The sequence below is a fragment of the Panthera uncia genome, chromosome B1, assembly GCF_023721935.1.
Source record: "Panthera uncia isolate 11264 chromosome B1, Puncia_PCG_1.0, whole genome shotgun sequence".
Taxonomy (NCBI): domain Eukaryota; kingdom Metazoa; phylum Chordata; class Mammalia; order Carnivora; family Felidae; genus Panthera; species Panthera uncia.
The window spans coordinates 149,120,867-149,143,891 of NC_064811.1; the positions used below are offsets into that span (position 1 = coordinate 149,120,867).

At 42.0% G+C, this 23,025-nt stretch overlaps 1 protein-coding gene across 3 annotated transcripts in view; it reads right to left on the reverse strand.

The window, feature by feature from the left end:
* Nucleotides 1-422: 422 nt before the first annotated feature.
* FDFT1 (farnesyl-diphosphate farnesyltransferase 1) overlaps nucleotides 423-23,025 on the reverse strand; it is a 40,888-nt gene continuing 18,285 nt past the window's right edge. For 2 of the 3 annotated variants that reach the window (XM_049631367.1, XM_049631364.1), the window contains 4 exons: nucleotides 20,745-20,936; nucleotides 13,130-13,306; nucleotides 11,905-12,057; nucleotides 423-4,173 (listed from right to left, as the gene is read on the reverse strand). In XM_049631367.1, the coding sequence (XP_049487324.1) occupies nucleotides 3,952-4,173; nucleotides 11,905-12,057; nucleotides 13,130-13,306; nucleotides 20,745-20,936 (744 nt within the window). In that variant the 3' untranslated portion in view covers nucleotides 423-3,951. The remainder of the gene's footprint in view (nucleotides 4,174-11,904; nucleotides 12,058-13,129; nucleotides 13,307-20,744; nucleotides 20,937-23,025) is intronic. The other variant, XM_049631365.1, reaches the window with a different exon arrangement.

Sequence of the window (23,025 nt, forward strand, 5' to 3'; positions counted from 1 at the left end):
GAAACTGCAGCCATCCCACTGGCCTATCAACACGTGACTTCTTTCCCTGAGAGGTAGACTCGCTCCAGAAGCATGGAAAGTGTGACTTTTGATGTGAATTGCAAGTTAGGAATCAGAGGGACACCTGGGTACCTCAGTCAGCTAAGCCTCTGACTCTTGATTTTGGCTCAGGTCATGACCTCGTGTCTCTCGGGATCGAGACCCTCATCGGGCTCTGCACTGATGGCGCGGAGCCTAGTTGGGATGCTCTCTCTGCCCCTCCCCAGCTTGCGCACTCTCTCTCAAAATAAATGAACATTAAAAACAAGGAATCCGAAACTGCATCATCAAATAAGCTCTTACACCCGGTGAATACTGAAGGGAAAATTTATGAAACCCGACATGTTTCAGAAGTGTTTAACAAAGGCTACCAAAGCCACAAATTTTGCAATCGCTTTATTCTTAAAATTGCAATCAGAAGACATTCATAACCTCAATGTAGTTCTAACAAATTCGACCCGCTCTCCAAATGGAGTTGAATGATCCCGTTTCCATCCTGTCTTCCACGTGCCCACCTGCAGCCCATCCTCCCCCCTGGAAGGTGAAAGAGCTGCCCTAAAACGAAGTACCCAAATGAACGTCACGGCATCCTCAGGGTCAGCTTGAGTCTTTGTTAGAAAATAAAACAATGTCTATTTAGGATTGGAATCGATGTCAATTCTTTCATAAACCTCAAATTACCTCACTGACCACCACCCTGTCACCTCAGTTCAATTGGTGCCATGTTTTCCTGGGGTGCCTGTCCTGATAGATGGAAGTGACCGTCTGTGCCTTTTCATTTATTCCCTGGAGAAGGGCGTGATTTTAGTTTAGACTTAGCATCTGAGCACACAGTTGAACCTGTCCCACTCTTCACATACATCAGATAGCTACACTTGAAAAGCATGGCCATCACCTAGCTTGTCAGAAATGCAGAATTTGGGCCAGACCTCAGTCTGCGTTTGCAATTTAACAAGACTCCTGGTAATTCAATATGTTCACTCAAGTTTGAAGAATAAGGCCTTAGAGCAGTGGTTCTCAAACTGGGCTCCTGTCCAGCAGCAGTATTTGTATCACCTGAGAACTTAACATGCAAGTTTTGGGGTACCTCCCCAGACCTGAGAGACAAATGGTCCTAGCAATCTGGGACCTTCAGGCAACTCTGATGCTAAAGGCTGAGAACCACAGCCTTAGAGCTCTGCTTCCAAAGCTGCTAAGAATTAACAAATGGCTAGCCATGTCTCCTCCCCTATGCACATGTGCATGCCGGACCCAGAGAAATGGTTCTGATAGAATGGGCTTCTGGGTAATTGCTCCAAGCACTTTCCCAAAGGGAGATAGGTGGCTCTGTGTGTCTGCACAGGCTTTACCTGGAGCTCTAGAAGCTCCCAGAATGTGGAGAGCAGGTTCCTGCTCAGGTCTGTTATAAAGGAATTTTAGATTCAGATGGGTCAGATCCTCCTCTGAGGAAAAGCTAGAAATACTCCACTGTAAGTAGAAATCAAGTAGACTATGGGCCAGAGATGCTAAATATTTGATGAATAATTAAAGTGTGGAACAGAGTGAGGTGGCCAGATTTAACAAAAATAAAGGATGCTTAATTAGATTTGAATTTCAGATCAAGTAATTTTTTAGTAGAAATACATCCTGTGCAGGGCACCTGCATGGCTCAGTCGGTTAAGCGTCTGACTCTTGATTTCGGCTCTCATGATCTCAAGGTCTGTGAGATGGAGCCCTGTGTCTGGCTCTGCGCACTGAGCACAGGACCCTCTTGGAATTCTCTCTCTCCTCTCTCTGCCCTTCCCCCTCTCGCTCACATGCTCTCTCAAAATAAACATTAAAAAAAAAAAAGTATGTCCCATACAATTTGGGGGACATAATTCTACTAAAAAACACTATTATGTCTGCAATTCAAGTTTAACTGCGTATCCTGTATTTTACGTGGCAATTTAAGTAGAGAAACAGAAGGGCAATTGTCTTCCAAAGCACTCAGGAGTGGACAGTAGAGCTAAGACCTTGGCACAAGTCAGCGATAGGAAAAATTCCACAGCTTTACAGTTGGGAGGGACCTAGAAGATCATCCAATAAACCTTACAGAAGCTTAGAAAGTCGCACAGGTCACAAGTGAGCCAGGAGGAAAACTTCCGGTACATCCACCTCCGAACAAGGCTCTCCACCAAGTTGTCCTGTATTCTACACAGGACAGAACTAATCTGATACTTCAACGCACAAATTTATAACAACCTACCTTGGAATCTTTAACCAAATTCCGATGTTTAAATTACTTGGGAAATTACTGTTGAGTGTGGCTCACAGCTGTACTCCAGGTGGCAAAGGACTTTGGCTTCAGCGTGGTGACAAGTTTGTCCAGGACTGAGCCCCAAACCAATCTACCAACTGCAGCTCCCACAGACCAAAACTAAGCCATTGTGTCAGGCGGCGGCAGTCACAGGACGAAAATCAGTGTGGGTGTGCGTATAACAATGCAAGGCCAATATTATTGCTGGGGAAAACCCTCAACTTCGGTGATTAAGTCACCATCCACAAAGGACAGCAGCAAAAGAGTAGACTATATACTATGTACATGGAGAGCATTAATGGCTTCTAGAAAGCACTTTAATGCCCTACGACAGTGATTGCTCAGCTTGAGGGGCTTTTTCAAACACCCCTAGAGAGGGGTCCTCCCTGGTCCAGGCTGAGATTCTCGGTGAGTCACTGGGTGAGAACGCATCACCAACCCCGGCTGCGTGGGAGTAAAGAAGAAGGCAAACAGCGATGCTAGAAGAATTAGGCTAAGTACATTCGGCTTCCCAGCCCATCACCTGAAAACATTTTTGTCTTTGTTGAAACTTCAGTGTATAAACGTGATTTTTTTTAAAAACAGAAACAAAGGACAAAACAATAACAACAACCACCACAACCACAAGCCCCCTGGATGTAATAAAATCTGCTGCGGCTAAGAGAATCGGCCCACTTTAGAGTAGGCTGGCAGAGTCAATGCAGGTTACGGGCTGGGCAGTGAGGCAATGCTGTCACTTGCTCATCTCCGGCGGGCGCCGTGGAGCCGGGGCCAGGCAGCTGGATCCTCGCTCTTGGTACTGCTCTGGTCCGCTCTGCGGGCAGCAGCGGGCCAAGCCCCCTGGCCCTCGATCACTAACTCCGCTCTTGACTTCTTATCTGCCATGTGCCTCCAGGCTTTCAAGTGAACTGCCCTTGACAAATGCAGAGTAATTCCATTCTTTTTTACAAACGTATCTTTACATATGGTGTCTTCTCAAGAAGTCAGCCTTGACTGGAGGCCAGTCTTCTACAATGGGGCCAAAGGCAATCCTGCAGTTCCTCTGGGAAAGCTAATCTCCTTTTAAATGAGGAAACCATTCCAGAACACCCAGAAGTGAATCCTTAGCCTTCACGTGCAGAAGACAGTTGCATTCTTAGGAAACATGGGACCACCACCTAGAGCTACAAACACTGACATCTGCCACATTCAAATCAACTGAAGAGAAAACAAAATGAGAAAAATCAGAACCAAACCGAGAAAAATTCACTTCCTGCTAGGACATGTATTCCGAGGCTGCTTCAAATTAAATACATTTCATTAGAATTCTAGCCAGGACTCACACGAAATAAGATCTCTCAGCAACCCCATACGCAACCATTTCCTCTGCCCTGCAGCGAGGAGCGCCCGGCTATTGGCCACCTTGCGCAGATGTGAGCAAGCCCACAAATACCTGCTAGCCGAGGGTGAGCTATCCTTCCCTTTTATCCTCATCTTCTCAACTGCATGTCACAGTTTCTAAAGGTCCAAGTCCACAGAGTTCTCTTAGGAATTAGAGCAGGAGGGAAATGGAGGGGGAGGGGGAAACCAACATCCTTCCTTGAAGGAAAGGTCAGTCTATTCCACGGCGAGCGTTAGCTCCCACTCTTACCCAATCAGTGCTCTCCAGTCTGAACATAGTCTTCTGTGACCTGGGACAGGGTGCTCAGATACTGCCAGCTCAGGGCAGCCAAGAGCATGACAAATGACAGGTAAATAGGGGAGTAGTGACTTCGGGAGATCAGCTGACAATTAGGAAGATTCTGTGTCCTGATGGTGGAGATGATCTGTCTTGTTTTACTAGAAGATGGGTCTGAGCTGGGGATTCTATGATAAATCTGTTAAAGAAAGGAAAAAAAAATAGTTAAGTGCCACTTATGGAGTCCTAGGAACTTTATCTTCTGTGTCTACTTCTTACAATAACCCTAAACAGGTAGGTATTTTATAGCCACGTTTCTCTTACAAGGAAACAGATTCAGAGAACATGAAAGGAAACTCCAAGTCACTCCACTAACAAGGCAGGATGTCAACTGAGGCCCGGTAATCCCACAGCCTGTCCTAGGGAGCAAGCAAGGAGGCCTGCACTTGGGGAGCCACCCAGGTCCTCCCTGGTCTTCGCATCCCCAACGCCTCAGAGCCAGGAACAGAGTGGAGCTTGGTAACGTCAGCATAGTTTGGGCTGGAGGAGAGCAACACAGAAAAGGGGAAATGATATCGTGAAGACTGGGCGAACACAGCCAAACAAGATGGAATCTGTGCTGTGGGCAACAGGCTAGATGAAGAAAAGCCAGAGCAGAAGCAGGGCACCAGAGAGTTATCCTCGAGTCTTCCCGGTGCCTTCACCCTCCTCCACCTCCACAGACCTGACACCTTTGCTGCCTCCAGGCCTCGCCTCCATGCTTACAGCCACTGCTGCCGGCTAGGCCCTCAATGCCTCTCATCTGAGCTGTCACCAACCTCCAACCTGAGCTCCTTCCGCCTGAACCCTGAAGTCCACTCGCCTGCTCTCCACGCTGTCACCAAAGAAACTAAAAAACTCTGCTTGACACCCTCAGTGGCTACCTATCACCAGCTGAATAAGCTCTGAGTTCCGTGATGTGGAACGTGAGGCCACCCATGACCTGGGCCCACTGGGCCTCTCCGGCCTCGCCTGCCGCTCCCCACCTGTCTCTTCTCACTCTAGAACAACTACCCGCTGTCGTCTTCTACTTCTGATGCTCTGCATGCGTGTGTTCCCCTTTGCTCACACCGTTCCCTCTGCCCGGAATGCCCCTGTCACACTCCTTCACCTGGCTAACTTGACCTGTTGCCCAAGTCTTAGGTATTAGTCTTTTAGAAAACCTGCCTTGAACTCTCAGGTTGGGCCACATGCCACTCTCCTACACAGACTCCTACCTTATCACTTAGCACTGAATTCATCTATGTCTATGCGTCTCCCTCACTAGACTGCGAGCCTCTAAGGCACCATGTCTTACCTTTCTGCCTCCAGCCCAGCACTGAGCCTGGCACACAGGAGGCCCTCACTAAGCTGACAAAGCAGTTTAGAGATGACTGAGGGGGAAAGGGACAATGATGTGAGCCCAGAGACAAAAAGGAGGAAGATTACAAAGCGGGCATATTTTTTAAATAATTTTTTTCCCCAGACTTTCATTATATAATGGGTATTAAAAAAAATATTTTTTAAATATTTATGAGAGAGAGAGAGAGCACAAGCAGGAGAGGGGTAGAGAGTGAGGGAGACACAGAATGTGAAGCAGGCTTCAGGCTCCGAGCTGTCAGCCCAGAGCCCAATGTGGGGCTCGAACCCACAAACTGTGAGATCATGACCTGAGCTGAAGTCAGACGCTTAACCGACTGAATGATATAATGGGTATTTTTTCCAGAGACAGATTATATTCTTGCCACCCTCCCACCTCACCACGGAAAGGGCACAGCTGCGATTTAGTATGACAAGAAAATAAATGAATATGCCCACAGGTGTGCCTGGCTGGCTCAGTCAGTAGAGCATGTGACTCTTGACCTCTGGATCATGAGTTCAAGCCCCACAATGGGCAGAGAGCTCACTGGGAAAAAAATGCCTACAGAAATATGCTAATGATATCTGATACCTAATATTATGCTACCAAGAATAGCTCTAGAAAGAAGAAGAAAAAGGTTTCAATGAAACTACAATTTCCTCTTTCTTTTCAAAAAAATTTAGATAATGGAGTTAAGCTTATAAAAACAAGCAATACAAAAATAAAGTAAAAAAAGGAGACAGAATTCCCTTACTTGCCCCTCAGCCACAGGCCAGTATAGTTACTTTTATACTTTTCCTCACTATGCCCTTATAACCTCAGATAAAAATGTATGAAATGTCATACACAATAATACAGTATTACCATATACTGGTGTAGTTACTTTTATACCTCTTGCCATGTGCATATAAGCCAATATAAAAACATATAAAATGTCATATATACGTATTATATAGTCTACACACTATACAGAATGGCTGTTCTATATAATGTATAAATATGACTATATTGTGTATATGAAATTATACACTTTATTTTTAAGATAGGTTATAAACATATTATGCTGTAATTTGACTTTTTTCACTCACATAATTTCTTTAATCTTTTTTTAAAATTTTCTTTCATGTTTATTTATTTTTGAGAGAGACAGAGACACAGTGGGGGTGGGGCAGAAAGAAAAGGAGACACAGAATCTGAAGCAGGCTCCAGGCTCTGAGCTGTCAGCACAGAGCCTGACGAGGGGCTCGAATTCATGAACTGCAAGATCATGACCTGAGCTGAAGTTGTATGCTTAACCGACTGAGCCACCTAGGTGTCTCACTCACATAATATTTTATGGATATTTTTCTTTTTCTTTCTTTCTTTCTTTCTTTCTTTCTTTCTTTCTTTCTTTCTTTCTCTCTCCTTCCTTCCTTCCTTTCCTCCCTCCCTCCCTCTCTTTCTTTCCTTCTTTCTCTTCCTTCCTTCCTTCCTTCCTTCCTTCCTTCCTAGGTAAGTTCCTTGACCACTCTGGAGCCTAATGAGGGGTTGAACTCATGACCCTTGAGCTGAGATCAAGAGTCAGATGCTTAACTGAGCCAGGAGCTTCTATGGACATTTCTTAATGCCAGAACCTAGAAAAAGAGGTCATTCCTTTTAAACACAACCTACGTAATGTGAACACACTATAATTTATAATCAACCCCCTCCTAATAAGGACCGAGGACAAAATGCTACAATCAGCGTCTCTGTACATTTTCTAGTTAATTGTGTAGGTAAAGTCCTAGAATTGCGTGGTCAAAGGCTAATGCACACAAAATTCTGACAAGTATGAACAGCTAATGTCATTAACCAAAAGAAAAAAGAAAAAAGGTTTAGAAGCATCTGGGTCGTTCAGTTCGTTGAGCATCCAACTTAGGCTCAGATCATGATCTCGTGGTTTGTGGGTTCAAGCCCCACATGGGGCTCTGTACTTACAGCTCAGAGCCTGAAGCCTACTTCATATTGTGTCTCCTTCTCTTTTTGACCCTCCCCTGCTTGCTCTCTCTCTCTCTCTCAAAAATGAATAAACGTTAAAAAAAAAAAAAAAGGTTTATGACCAAGGACTGAACTGGAATAATCAAGTCTGGAGTGAAAAGCATGGGGTGGAGGAAACAGCCTGGCCATAGAAGAGAATGCCAGGAAGATTTTGTGCAGCCAGAAGAAACAAAAATCAAGACAACTCTGGGAGATAAGGAGCCAGGAAGGCAAAGGAGGAGACAGATGGGTAAGAGGTTAAACGTGAGGTAAGCGGCACAGAAGCCAAGACAGGGAAGGGCTTTCATGGTGAGAAAGATCCAGTGTCGAATTTTTAAAAAATTTGTCACTAGAGCACTGCCTTGGTGGCTCAGTCGGCTCAGCGCCCAACTCTTGATCTTGACTCAGGTCATGATCTCACAGTTGGGGAGACTGAGCCCTGTGTTGGGCTCTGAGCTGATAACACAGAGCCTGCTTGGGGTTCTCTCTCTTCCTCTCTTTCTGCCCCTACTCTTTCTCTCAAGATAAATAAATAAACTTTAAACAAACAAACAAAAACTGGTCATTAGAAGGTCATTAAATCACCTCAGTAAGAAAAGTTCTGACAAGGAATGAACAAAAGCTAGGATGAGGTGGGTTGAGAAAAAAATGGGAATCAATAACATGAAGTACATGAATCCTTCGAGAAGCTTAACTGTGAGGGAGAGGAGGATGGGGACGAGGTAGAGAGGAGCAAAGTCAAGCCAAGTATTGATCTGTTTACTTTTTGAAGCCGAGTGGCCAGAGTGCAAATACAAACTAGAGGAGGGACCCAAAAAGGAGGGGGCTTTAGATAAAGAGGAGGTGGATCTTGAGGGGGTGAGAGGCAGGAGCAGGAGTGCATACCTGCAGGGGTTGGGCTCACACAGGAGAGACGGACAGAGAAGTGGAGACAGTTCACAACATATAATCTCGTACTTCCTCCTGTGGTTAACGGCAGAGCCAGCGGAGAAGGAAAGAATGGATGTACAGCAGTACTTTTCTTGTTTTGAGACAGAGAGAGAGAGAGTGAGTGAGCACACGAGAGGGGAAGGGGCAGAGGGGGAGACAGAGAATCTTAAGCAGGATCCTGGACCGGTGAGGCCGGCAGGACTCAGGGATCATGACCTGAACCGAAATCAAGAGTCGGACACTCAACCGAGTCACCAGGCGTCCCCAGCAGTGCTTTTCAAACTTTATGTTCACAGGAATCACCTGGGGATCTTGGTAAAGGCAGATTCTGAGTCAACAGGTTGGAGTAGGGGTGAGGCTCTAGCAAGTGCCCAAGGGCCGCCGATGCTGCACAACACTTGTGAGATGTGAGCACAAAAAGGGCCTGGAGAGCAGGACGATGCTCTAGAGGAAGCACAGTGTAGCGTGAAATGGGAAGGTGTGCCCGCTTAAGAGAGGTTGCCCTCGCCGAGGAGTGAGCATTGGCACAGAAGGAAACAACAGCTTCTGGCCGTTTGCCTGAGTATTTGTTTCTGTCCCAAAATAGCTGGTTGAGCTTCTCGCCAGCTGACAGGTATCCAGACTGGTTTGCAGCTGAGGCTGCTCCAGAGGACAGAGGGTGTGGAAGAGCAGTGCCCACCTCCTCAGGAAGGTTCGGTGTCCCTCTAACTCCTCCTTTAAACATTAGAGTCCCATGAGGAGACCTTTACACGCCCCTGCGAGTGCATTCTTGTTACCACCAGTTAAGCCCAGGGAACTGACAGAACCTTTTGTTTTTAATCTGAGAACCTTTTTTTTTTTTTAATAATGTTTGTTTATTTTTGAGAGAGAGAGAGAGAGTGTGGGGGAGGGGCAGAGAGAGAGGGAGACACAGAATCCAAAGCAGACTCCAGGATCTGAGCTGTCAGCACAGAGCCCGATGCGGGGCTCGAACTCAATCTAACCATGAGATCATGTCCTGAGCCAAAGTCGGACGCTTAACCAACTAACTGAGCCACCCAGGCTCCCCAAGCTGACAGAAGACTTGCAGTCTTCCTGCAAAGGACAGACTTGGTCAGTGAGAAGTAGGATCAGGGTTAATATCTGGACACCAGCAAATAGACAACTTGCGGTCTTCAAAAAGTTTTAACTTGAAATTTCATTCATGAGGACATTAAAACCATTATCACATTTTATTCCTTTGGACTTGAAAGACTTGAGATTTTTCTGAATCAGATCAAGTATTAATGTTTCCTCCAAATCACGCTGGGTTTCACCAGAGTAGCTTTAAAAACTGATGACCTCAATCAGTGTTCCTTAAAGGGCCAGAAATTCTTTTCAGCTTGGTGGGTCACCCTCTGTTGCAGCTTCTCAACTCTGCTACTGTATTTTGAGGCTGCCTCAGACAAGACATATGCGAATGGGCATGGCTGTGTTTTAATAAAAAGTTATTTACAAAAGCAGTGGGGGTGGGGAGGTCAGTCAGCTGTAGTGTGGGTACCCATGCCCCAAATCAAACTGTTGATCACAACCAGGATTTAATTCCAATGGGTAAGGAAAACACCAGATAAAATCTGAATGTTAATATAGTAACGGAACTAGCAAACAACATTTTTAAAAAATGGTTTTTTGAAATCGGTGGTCAGTATTAAAACTAAAATATTCTCTGAACTACACACTACATAAAAGGATTCTAATTGATACAAAACAGAGAAAAAGTGCCTAATAAAGTACTACTCAGTTTAGAAAGGATAGTCCAACCCCCTTAGAATTGTAGTGAACAGCATATGGTCTGAAGTCAGCCAGATCTGGGTCCAAATTATGGCACCATCCTCAAGTTTCCTTGATATTAATAGCACCCACCTTTTTGGTTGCTATGCCAGGCACACAGTAAGCTCAGAGTAAGTGCTGGCTATATGGTGAACCAGACCGTCCCAAATCTCATAAGCAGCAATTTTTTGGTCAATGGCTCAACACTTAAGTCACTAAAAGAATTTTAGGATTAAAAAAATTTTTCTTTAGTTTTCTCTTATGCCTTCTACAGGTACCTCTGGTAGAAATGCTGAAGTCCAAAGCTCGTCAGAAGACAGGGCGTAACTCCAAGGAGAATGTGCAATATGCCATAGAAATCAGAGGAAATAACTGTTTTTGCAGAATTCTATTTAGAGGAAACCACTATTACCAATTGCATCCCTGTAAAGGCATAGCCAGAGGACTGGAAGGAGGCAGAAAACTACTGACAGCAATAGTTACCTCTGGGAGGGGGGGGGGAGGAAGATCTTACTATGTTTTCATGTATTTCTGTAGTATTACAATCTTCAGTAAGAACATACCTAAGGATCTCAGAGCCACCCAGCTCCCTAGTGTGACAGTCAAAAAAAAAAAAAAAAAAAAAAATCTCTAGACATTGCCAAATGTCCCCTGCAGGGAAGGGGGTACTAAAGTATCTCCAATTAAGAACCACTGCTAGGGCGCCTGGGTGGCTCAGTTAAGCATCCAACTTCAGCTTGGGTCATGATCTTGTGGTTTGTAGGTTCAGGCCCCACATCAGGCTCTGTACTGACAGCTCAGAGCCTGGAGCCCGCTTCTGATTCTGTGTCTCCCTTTCTCTCTGCCCACTCCCTGCTCACACTCTCTCTCAAAAATAAACAAACATTATTAAAAAAACAAAAAACAAACAAACAAACAAACAAAGGAACCACTGATCTAGGACCTAGAGTTTTAGCCTCTAAGAAAAGGCTTTTTTGAACCTAGTCATATATTATACCCTCCACAGAAAGATATTTGACTTGAACAAGTATGTTCTGTTTTATAGGATGGTTTTGGTACTTGAAATGAGATTTGCATTAGAAAATTTAGAAATCGGGGCGCCTGGGTGGCTCAGATGGTTAAGCATCCGAGTTTAGCTCAGGTCATGATCTCGCAGTTTGTGGGTTTAATCCCCATGTTGAGCTCTGTGCTGACAGCTCAGAGCCTGGAGCCTGCTTCGGATTCTGCGTCTCCCTCTCTCTCTGCCCCTCCCCCACTTGCATGCACACTTTCTCTCTCTCTCAAAAATAAATAAAAACATTAAAAGAATTATAAAAAAAGAAAAAAAAATTTAGATATCATTGCAACTTGATGGTTTTCCTTTGCCAAAATTCCCTACTGTGGTTTCTCAGTTGAGGCCTATGAAGTCATAGAAAGTACTGGATTGGGTGTGAGGCAGTGTGGATGGACTGGGGTCCCAGATCTACTCAGTCAGATACTGCATTTGCATCCACAAGACTTAGCCTCATTTTTCTCACCCATAAAACAAAAAGCCTGACTGGCCTCTAACATCAGCTTCCAGCTCAAAACCTATGATTCTGCTTAGGAGCTCCACCCTAAAGGCTTGCTGCCTTTATACTCTCTCACCAGGGTGCTGTGCAACTCTGAACAATCAGTAACTCATGCATACACGAACTTTCCAAATAAAGGAGACCAACTCCTGTCCTGTCTCTTTATACCATAACACAATAAGTTGTCAGGATCATCTAATATTCAAATATAAACTATTTAAATAATGACATTATTTAAATACTATAAAAAATAGCTAGAAATTATCCAGGTAGTTAAATAGAAACCCACCTCTTCCATATACTGGTATATTATAGCTTTGACAGCTGGCATATTGGTGGCATCCATCATTAGAGTTACTGCTTGTCCTTTTCGGATCTTCACTACGCCTTTGAACACCTGCTGGTTATTGTAACAGGCAGCCAAAGTGGCAATGGCCATTACCTACAGATATTAGGTGGGGGAGACGAAAGAAAATGCTAATTCATTTCATTTCATGAAAGAAAAGAAATGGTACTATAGGCAATCACCATTGTGAAAACGTAAAAAAAAATCTTCTATAGAATAAGAAAGTGCCAAAGAGCTAAGATGTAACTGATCAAGAAAAAGTACCCATGAAGAAAGCATATCAAAACTTGTACCTTTCCCACTCCTCCCTTCCTCAACAACAGCCTCAAGTGATCTTTGCAGTCTTAAATGATTCTTTGGTTTGACCATGAAAACTTTTTATTTGGAAAAAACAAACACGAGCCAATACAACATTTTCTATGCTAGAATAATGAGTCATAGAGCTGAAAAATGTATCTCAAAATAATATCTGCAAATAATTTTCTATTTTTCCTACAACAAACAAACCATCATATGTGAAAAAAAACAGCATGGAGGAGAGGGTAGGGCACAAATGGGAAGGAGGGATAGTTCCCAAGCTCAAAGGTGTACTATTTCTAGGATAAACGGAAACCTATGTCAGGCCTACAGATTTTAGCTCCAACAACAATTCAAGATTGGCCATTAAAAGATTAAATCGAGTTTCCAAATCAGTTAAATCCTAGAACTTTCATTTACTGGAGTTAAAGTAATTAGTAAGGCATTTAAAAAGTGTAAGCTCCTAGGATATTGAGGGGCTAGGTCCATAGGGCCAGGTTCTGTTCTCATGAGTCTAGGAAAAGCACAGCAAAAACTAGGCGCTTAAGACTTTGTAATGACAACACCTTCACCTACATTTTACCCAGCACTCCCCATAAATCTAAGCCAAAGCCCTAGATTTAACTGTGAGAATAAGGATCTAGCGAGGCTGAGCTGAGGGTGGTGGTCATAGAGCAAAGGGAAGGTATGGTGAGACACTGCCTCTTCGCCAGCAAAAGAAAACAGACCAGAGTCCTCTTTTTAAGGACCCATATTCCAAATACAGCAAACCAAAATAGTAAATGCATTCTATCCACCCCCATCACCACCACCACACCACTGCCTGTAGCTTCCACCTCTCTTCTACAACAAGAACAGCAGCACTGCATACCTGTGGAATAGCACAGAAGTTAAACACACTTTGGTTTCTAAGTCTTGAAAGGTAAGTGATGACATCTGGGATGTGGTGTAGTGCGTTGGTTATAAGTTCGTTCAGGCACTGCACAGCTGAGTCAATATTCTGTGGCTTAGCAAAATCACCCAACTTCTTAACATACTTGCTCCAAACCTTAAAAAAGAAGTCAGAATGTGCATAAGGGAAGAAGGTTTCCAAGCAACATGAAAGAATCTTCGTGAATAAGAACTATGATAGACAGTAAAGTTTTTCTTAGCTGCGGACTCCTCTTTCACCAAGATCAAGTCTGTTTTAAGCTCCACACAGGGGCTATTTGTGACAATCAGTCAGGGTCTGATCACAACCTGGGAGTCAGTTAAGTTTCTGGGAAATTGTCCTTTTGGGAAGATTAGTACAGCATGTACTACAGCAATACTTTAATGACTTCAGATAAAGAAAACTCGTGTTATTCAGAAGGCATTAGTCTACTCCTGAAAAAAATAACCAGATATATACAAAACCAGCTACAACAATACTGTAGGCTAAACAGTAAAATTCTGATGATGGTCAGGTCTCCAAGTAATTAGTGATTAACATCACGTACCCAATTCCGAGAATTCAGAATGCTGCCAAACAATCGTATTTGGGGAAAATGAGCTAAGTCTGTACTATGAGAACATTACCTCCTTGGATCTTAGTAACTCAAAAGTGAAATAACATCTTCAACTCCAATGGTGGGACTGATTTGACAATTTTTAGTGTTAATATTTAAAGGAATCTCTAGGGGCACCGGGTGGCTCAGTCAGTTGTGTCTGACTCTTGATTTCGGCTCAGGTCATGATCCCAGGATCGTGGGATTGAGTCCCGAATCGGGCTCTGTGCTGAGTGTGGAACCTGCTTAAGAGTCTCTCTTTCTCTCCTTCAATCCCTCTCCCCTGCTCGTATTCTCCACACACACACACACACACACACACACACACACACACAAATTAAACATCAGAAAAAAAATAAAGTAGTTTCTGAAGCTAACATAAAACTTACTTTCATCTTTGGTAACCATTTTTTTTAAGTATTTTTTTTTTTTAATTTTAAGTTTATTTATTTATTTTGAGAGAGAAAGTGAGAGCAGGGAAGGGGCAGAGAGAGAGAGAGAGAGAGAGAGAGAGAGAATTCCAAGCAGGCTCCATATTGTCAGCACAGAGCCCGACGTGGGGCTTAAACTTACAAACCGTGAGATCGTGACTTTAGCTGAAATCAAGAGTCAGACACATAACCAACTGAGCCACCCAGGCACCCCATTTTTGAAAACTCTTAAGCCGCCCAAAGAATGACACTCATTGTAACCTTATGCACTCCCCCAAATACATGACTGGCCTAAGAGGACTAGGAGATTCTATGGAAAGTCAAGTTTGTTATCCATTCTTAATTTGCACCTTAAACACACTCAGATTGATGGTACTAGATCAATGATGGTACAAGATCTGCAGAACTTGGAGAAAATAGTTAATAAACCCCTATGTATACATCCACCGGCCTCAACAATTATTGACATTTGGCCCGTCTTGTTCCATCATGCAGGTTCTATCTGTGGCGTTGGCATCTCGCCTGTGCCCACTTTTGTCTTGGAGCTCCTGGGGGTGCTTTGTACAGGTTATCCACGGGCTGGGTTTTGGGTGTTTGTTCGGATTTTTTTGTCGAGTTGTTTCATCTCTTTTTGAGAATTTGGGAAAAATCCCCAAACCATGCTGCTGCCACCATCACTACCATTTTTACAAAATCCAAACTTCCTGCTAATAGATGCAGAAAGGATGACAGAATTAGGATAGCACCTTTTGGCCTCTTCACTGATAATAAGTCTAGGGAGCAACCACCACGAAGAAAAAGAACCCGCAACTTATAAGGAAAAGAAAACGATCATTAGATTTTCAACAGCCAGTCTGTAAAAGCAGAAGAAAATGGGAGTAACACATTTAAGGTACTCAAAACTATGAGCTAAAAACTTCATAGCTAGAAAAAACTGACTTTCAAATATCAAGGACACAAATTATCTTCAATATGTATAAACATGGAGAATTATTATTCTCATGGCTCTTTCCTATCTACCAGAGTGCGACCTCCGGACAACCAAAATGGTTAGAGACATCAACATAAAGGCTGGCGGTGAGCATAAACCAAGACAAAATAAAGGAGAAAAGGGAGATATTACGGTAGTAACGGCTATCTGATCTGACGATTCAGATATAAATGTAATCATAAAAAACTGGGAATTAGGATATCATATGCAAAAAAATTTTTTTGAATTATTTTCCGTAAGCATATTTGGTGGTAGTAGCATCAGTATCACTATTCAGAGACTGCAAGATCTGTAATGTGGAAAAAAAGCAGATGAGTAGTTATGGCATATACTAATTCTGGCATCTCTTATTTCCTTGAGAAATATGAATCTCAATGAGGAAAAAATGAGGTGGAGATATAATATAGAGGAGACGATTATATAACCATTCTATTGTCCTGCGTTTGAATTGGAAATATCAATACAAATTTACAAGGTATTTGTAAATTTACCAATATAAATTACAAGGTATTTTAGCTTTAAAACTAGACACACACACACACACACACACACACACACACACACACACACGGGCTACCCCAAGAGCAATGACTATCCTGCCCAAGTGTGGTGTTGGCTATTATTTTCCATTAGCCCAGGTGTCTTCCCTGAGCTTCTTGAATAGCTGGAGGAGTCCAGATCTTAGACAGTAAATGTACAAAATGAGTTTAGAACATCTTCACGTATCAAAAGGCAAGGAAGCTATCATAGACTATTAAGGGTCATGAGGACTCAAGAGCCAACCTGAATCTATTCCCGACCAAAGAAGGGAAATTTTAAGCTTTAATAATGAGAATAATTACAACCAATTAAACCCAAATATGTTTTAATCTGTAAGTTTATAATGACAGCAAAAGATAACTAATTGGTCACCTTCTGAGGGTGACAGAAAATTATCTTAAAAGCTAGGTAAAGGAAAGAATCAAATATATGTACTGCCTTCCATACGTGATTTGTACCACTCAATAAGCAAATAATAAAGGAGAGAACACATCTCCTATAAAATCAGCCCAGCTAATAAAGGAAGGCACAAATATAGAATTAAAAAGTTCTTATTTTATGGCATAAAATTGAAAGTCCTGAAATGAACCCTCATATTTAGGGTCAACTGATTTTCAACAGGGGTGCTAAAATAATTCAATGGGGGAAAGAACAATCTTTTCAACAAATAGTACTGGGACAGCTGGACATTTGTGCAAAATGATAAGCTGGACCCCTACCTCACACCACATACAAAAACTAACTCAAAATGGATCAAAGCACTCAATTAAGAGCTAAAACTATAAAACTCTTAGAAGAAAATATAGGCATAAATCTTCATGACCTTAGATTAGGCAATGGTTTCTTACATAAGCACAATACAAAAGAGAAAATTGGATAAATTGGACCTCATCAAAATTAAAAACTTTTACGCTCCAAAAGACATCAAGAAAGGAAGAAGATAACCCACAGACTGGGAGAAGATATTTGTAAATCATGTATCTGATAAGGGACTTGTATTCAGAGCATAGAAAGAACCCTTACAACTCAATAATAAAAACAAACAATACCATTAAAATATCTGAAAATATTTTAGTAGTTTTCAGAAAAAGTACCTGAATAGATATTTCTCCAAAGAAAATATACAGATGGCCAACCACATGAAATGCTCCACATCATTAGCTATCAGATTGCATATCAAAACCACAATGAGAAACCACTTCACACCCACGAGGAGGGGTATAATAAAAAAAGATAGATAATATGGAGAAGTAGGGAGTTATTGTTTAAAGGGTACAGAACTATACACTTAAAAAATAGTTTGAATGGTAAATCTTATATTACATAAACTTTACCACAATAAAAAAAAGATGTTAAACACATACATAAAAAAAGGTAAGAACTGTTGGCAAAGCTGTGGAGAAACTGGAACCCTCATATACTGCTGACAGGACTGGTACAAGGGTGTAGTCACTGTGGAAAACAGTCTGGCAGTTCCTCAAAGGTTAGTAGCTGTATGAAGCAGCAATTCCTCTCCAAGCTATATGTATATATATGCAAGAGAAATGGAAACACATGTCCACTCAAAACCTTGTATACAAATGTTCACAGCATATTAATAATAGCCAAAAAGTGGGGGCACCTGAGTTGGTTGAGCATCCGACTTCAGCTCAGGTCATGATCTCATGGTTCATGAGTTCAAGCCCCACATCGGGCTCTCTGCTGTCAGCACAGAGCCCGCTTCAGATCCTCTGTCTCCCTCTCTCTCTGTCCCTCCCCCGCTTTCTCTCTCTCTCAAAAATAAACAAACATTAAAAAATAATAAAAGCCAAAAAGTGGAAACAACCCAAATATTCCTCAACTGATAAACAAATGAAATGTGGCATATCTATATAAGTGAATATTGTTTGACTATAAGAAGGAATAATGTGTTGATAACATACTACCTCCTGGATGAACCTTAAAAGCATCACGCTAAGGGAAAGAAGTCAGTCACATATTATAGGATTCCATTTATATGAAAGGTCCAAAACAGGCCAATGTACAGAGACAGAAAGAAGATGGTTGGTTGCCAAGGGCTGGGGAGTGGGCATCAGCGGAAAACAGATCATGACTGCTCGAAGGCATGTGGTTTCTTTCTGGGGTAATGAAAATGTTCTAAAATTAATTGTGATTGTTGCACAACTCTGTGAACATACTAAAAAAACACTAAAATCTTTAGAAGGATGAACTGCATATAGTAAGTGAACTCTGTCTCAATAAAGCTGTGATAAAAATACTATTTCGCAACCCTAATAAATTAACAGAACTAGGGATGAAGCCTGATTGCTAACATCAAAAGTGGGCAAAGATCAGACATTACGTGCCTCTTGATAAAAGAGCACACCAACATCTTTCATCAAGAGGTGCATGCTCATTTTTATTTAAACACATTTGATGTGTTTTAATCCATTGCCATTTTTATTCTTTTTTGGTACTCGAAGTGTTCCATATGTGGCCAGTGAAAGCCCCTTCAAATTGGATTGTGTGCCTCTTTACCCTGTACTTTTTACTTTGATAGTTCCCTTACTTTCTGGCATGACAGTATATTTCAAGCTCCTTTTATGTATGTTCTGCCCTTACTGTTCCTTATACTGGGAAATGGTATTAAAAGAGCAAATTGGAACACCAGAGGTACATATTACTACTGGTTTGGTCATTGTTGCTAAACAGAGGTAGACTTTTTTTTTTTTTAAAGAATCTGTATCATGAGTTCATACTGATATTTCCAATTCAGTTCAGGATTATGGGAGCTTTGCTTAACTTGTTTCCTATTTGTATCTTGTATTTTAGACTGAAAAACCTTGGTTCTTAGACTGATAAGAACACAATTGCCTATTTATGTTACCAAGTTTCTGTAATAGTTTCAGTATTTCAACAAAAATATTCACAGTATGATTACTGAAAACCTTTTATTACTTTTGGTTTATCCTTCCATTTAAACTCTGCTGTTGAGATAAGTCAGAGAAAGACAAATACCATAGGATTGCACGCATATGTGGAATTTGACAAAACAGATGAACATACGGGAAAAGGAGGAAAAAAAGGAAACAAACCACAAGAGACGTTTAATGATTGAGAACTGGAATGTTGGTGGAAGGAGGTGGGTGGGAGATGGGCTAGATGGGTGATGGGAACTAAGGAGGGCACTTGTGATGAGTACTGGGTGTTGTATGTAAGTGATCGGTCACTAAATTCTACTGAAACCAATACTGCACTGTATGTTCACTAACTAAAATTTTAATAAAAAGTAAAAAACAAAAACACAAAACTATGGTATTGTGCACCTGTTTTTTTCATTTAATAATATAGCCTGGAGATTACTCCGTAATAGTATAGTTCTTCTTGCGCTCCACCAGGTGAATATACCATAGGTTCATTCAACCAGTCCTGTATAGAGGGACATCCAAGTTGTTAATAAATTGTAACTATTACAAACAACACTGAATCCATATGCTCCCATATGAGTCATTTGCCAAACTGCCAGGCCTCAGGGCTGTACCAGTATACGCTCACCAGCCACACAAGAGTGCCTGGTTCCCCAATCTTGCTTCATTCAGGCCTATCAAACTTTTGACTGTCTGCCAGTCCAATGCAAGAAATAGTATCTCAGGATTCTTTTATATCTTTTTTGGGTTAGGCTATTTGAACTGACATTCATTAAGCACCCTGGGTTGCAGTTTATCTCACTTCATGCACACCACCACCCTGTGGTATAAACTATTCAATTTTACAGAAAGAGGGAAGTGAAATGTGTGCAGGACTGCAGAGCTGGGACTCATGAACCACACTTGGGTGATGCGCTTGTGTGAGAAGCAGCGTCATACGGTGGTCAGGCCCTGGCAGGGATCCAGAAGACTGGGGCGTCCCTTCTAGCGGCCACTGACTCATTCACCGTAGGTCCTCACAGAATCGCTTCCCTTCTCTGAGGATTGGTGTCAAAGGAAGGGTGCACAAGAGCTGCTTCCCAACCCTGCCTGCACAGTAGTCCCCTGGGAAGCTTGACAAACTACGGCGTCTCAGCCCAGGGTAGTTTTAATGTGAATTTTTCTCATTAGGAGTAAGATTGATCATCTTTTCAGCTGTTTAATGATCTTTCTTTCCTTGATCTGTTCTCATCTCTTTGTCCATTTTCCTATAGGGTAACTGGTCTTAACTTTTAGCAGTTTTTATTTGCGGCATAAGTTGCAAATATTTTCCCTACTTTGTCACCTTTTTTTCCACTTTAAAACCACTTGGTTTTAGGAAACCATTTTATGGAAATCAATAGGCAAATGTAGGAAATAGTCATAAGATTTTCTAGCTTTCCAGGGTGCCTGGGTGGCACAGTTAGAAGACTCTTGATCTTGAGGTCGTCTGAGCCCCACATTGGGTGTAGAGATTACTTAAATTAAAAAAAAATAAGGAAAAATATTTTATAGCTTTCTTTCTGAATAAAACCAATGTCCAAGTCTTTCCCTATTTTTTTAAAATTGAGTCAAAGATCAACTCTGGTCTCTTATAATGAACATCTGTAGTTTCTGTCTATTTAGCATCTTTCTTCCTGGGGTGGGTGGGGGGAATCCATCTATGTGTGTTGGGCAAAGATAATCCAGGTCTGGCCAAAGTATTCAGCCCTCTGGCTATAGCAGCTGATGGGCACAGGAACCAAGCCCCACCAAGCAGGCCTTCACAAGCTAATAAGTTGTGAGTCATGGGTTGTTACACCTACTACTTGGGAGAAAGCCTGTCCAAGAGATAGAAAGAAGGGGGAAAAGCCACACACACACACACACACACACACACACACACACACACGACTGAACCTGTGGATTTGGCCAGTCCACCCTGAAGCAAACTAAATCTTAACCTGTTTTATACACTCTCTTCCGTTGTCTCAGGCAGTTTGATTCATGTTTCTATCACTTGCAACCAAAAGATTTGTTTTGTGTTCAGAAAAGTATTTGACATTATTTTTCCCAAATCCCCTAACTCTGTTACCTCTTGAGGCCAAAACTCTCTTCCTTCTCGTTGGTCTTCCAGATAATCACGAATGATGTTTGTTTTCTGCAGAAACAGGCCCATAGAATTGGCACGTTCTACATCTTCACCAACTAGGGGGTCCTCTAACTCTGAGGCTGAGAACAGACGGGAAAGGCCAATTCCCACCAGCCCGGCGACATAGTGACAGTACTGTAAAAGATTATTTTTAAAGTACTTTAATACGTATTTACTGACATGAAAACAGTAAAGATCATTAACTACAAAACAAAAGCAAAAACAAAAACAGGTTCCAAACAGAAAGTACAACATCTTATTTTGATTCAGACACAAATATACACTATGGACATGTAAGGAATAAAAAAACATCCAAAAAGGATGTGCACAAAAGGTTTAACCAAAGCGATCTCTGATCTCTGGCTGGTGTGATGTTTTTGTTTCACCTGCATTTTCTGTATTGCTACTGTGAACATGCATTACTTCTAGAATAAAAGGTTACTGAAAAAATAAACTAGTACAGTAAACTTTTTGAGATCTAAAATTGAGAGTGAAGGCCATAGGGAATTAGGAATATTCTAATAGAAACTAAAATACTAAGTAGAGTTTAATCTTGAAGACATTTAGAGATCTGGCAGTGTCTCAAAATCTTCATTATACAGAAGAACAAAGTACAACCACTATGTTCTCGACACTGTTTTAAGCACTCTGCATATTCAGTCCTCACAAACACCTTTATGAGGCACGTATTATTTTTTAAAAATTTTTAATGTTTGTTTATTTTTGAGAGAAGACAGAAGAGCAGGGGAGGGGCAGAGAGAGAGAAAGAGAAGATCCAAAGCAGGCTCTGTGCTGACAGCAGAGAGCCCAATGCAGGGCTTGAACTCACGAACCGTGAAATCATGACCTAAGCTGAGTCAGACACTGAACCGACTGAGCCACCCAGCACCCTGAGGCATGTATTATTATTACCACCATTTTAGGAAGCTGGGACAGAAAAGAAGTCAGTTAATTGTCCAAGATCACTCATCTGAGAAGTCAGAGGCCAGGGACTCAAAGCCAGGTGGTCTGGCTTAAAGGCAGGCTTTAACAATTTCGATAAAACTGCCTCTCCTCAAAAGAGATCTTGGCAAACATCATTCTTAATCGTCAAAGACTTTTTCTCCATAAAAGTGGCTTGTCAAAGCTATCCTCTCCTGAGAAGAGTATTGCAAGACAACTTAATGCAATACTCTTATGAAATGAATGTCCATTAGACAATTTTAGAAGTGGAGAGCAGTTAAAGGTACACTCTGGGGAGGACATTAGGAAGGGTAAACGTTAGGGAAAGACCACAGAGGAGGGTCTTTGGTTGAAAGTAACACAAAGCCAGAGACCAATCAAGGGGCACAATGAAACGGCAAAAAGAATGCACTCGGAATACGGTCTAGGAAAGGAAGAATCTGGAAAGAGTAAAGATATGCTAAAATTAGACAGAAATGAGCTGTGGGAAACTATAAGAAATTTCCAAAGAACTACTAGAGATTTAAAAACATGAGTACATCCATAGAGCTGTCCAAGGAAAAGTATATTTTAAGATAATGGTTCTTTGGATAGAAATATTCCTAGAATGGAGGCAGTCCTCCTCCTCCACAGTTAAAGAGAGAGGGGGAAATCATTAAAAGTACTGATCTAATCAGAACTTGTATTCAACAACCGATCATTAGGTTCCTTGTGTAGGTCTGCAGGGCAGAAAAGGAAGTTACCATGCAGCTAACGAGTGCTGATTCTTGGCCAGGAGTTGTTTCAGCTTTAACTTTAAATTGATCAACTGATAGCCCAGCAGCAGTCACACGCATGCTCATCTGGTTCCAAAGACGTTGCCAACAAGTTTTGACGACTGAAGGATTAAGAGGCTGGACTTTGGACCTACACTCACCCAATGCATATGTATGCAGTAGTGTCTCTTCTGAGATCCCAACCTAAATACCATTAAAGATGCAAAACACATACACAATTCAGATGATTAAAATGTCTTTGCCTCCACTAGGGTGACGAAGAAGGCTCACAAACACCATGCCTATGGAAAATGGGCAAGACCTCTCCCTTCTATCCTGTATTCTGATGTTTACTTTAGTCCCCAGAGTCAATTAGGTCACTTTGTCTAGAAAAGCACTCTCTCCCTGCCCCCTACTCCTACCCTGGCTAATATCCTACTCAGCTGCTGCTCAGGAATAAACTCAGGCCAAATAAAAGCCATTATAATTTTATCTGCCACATCATCTGCTCTCATAGCCCTTTCCAG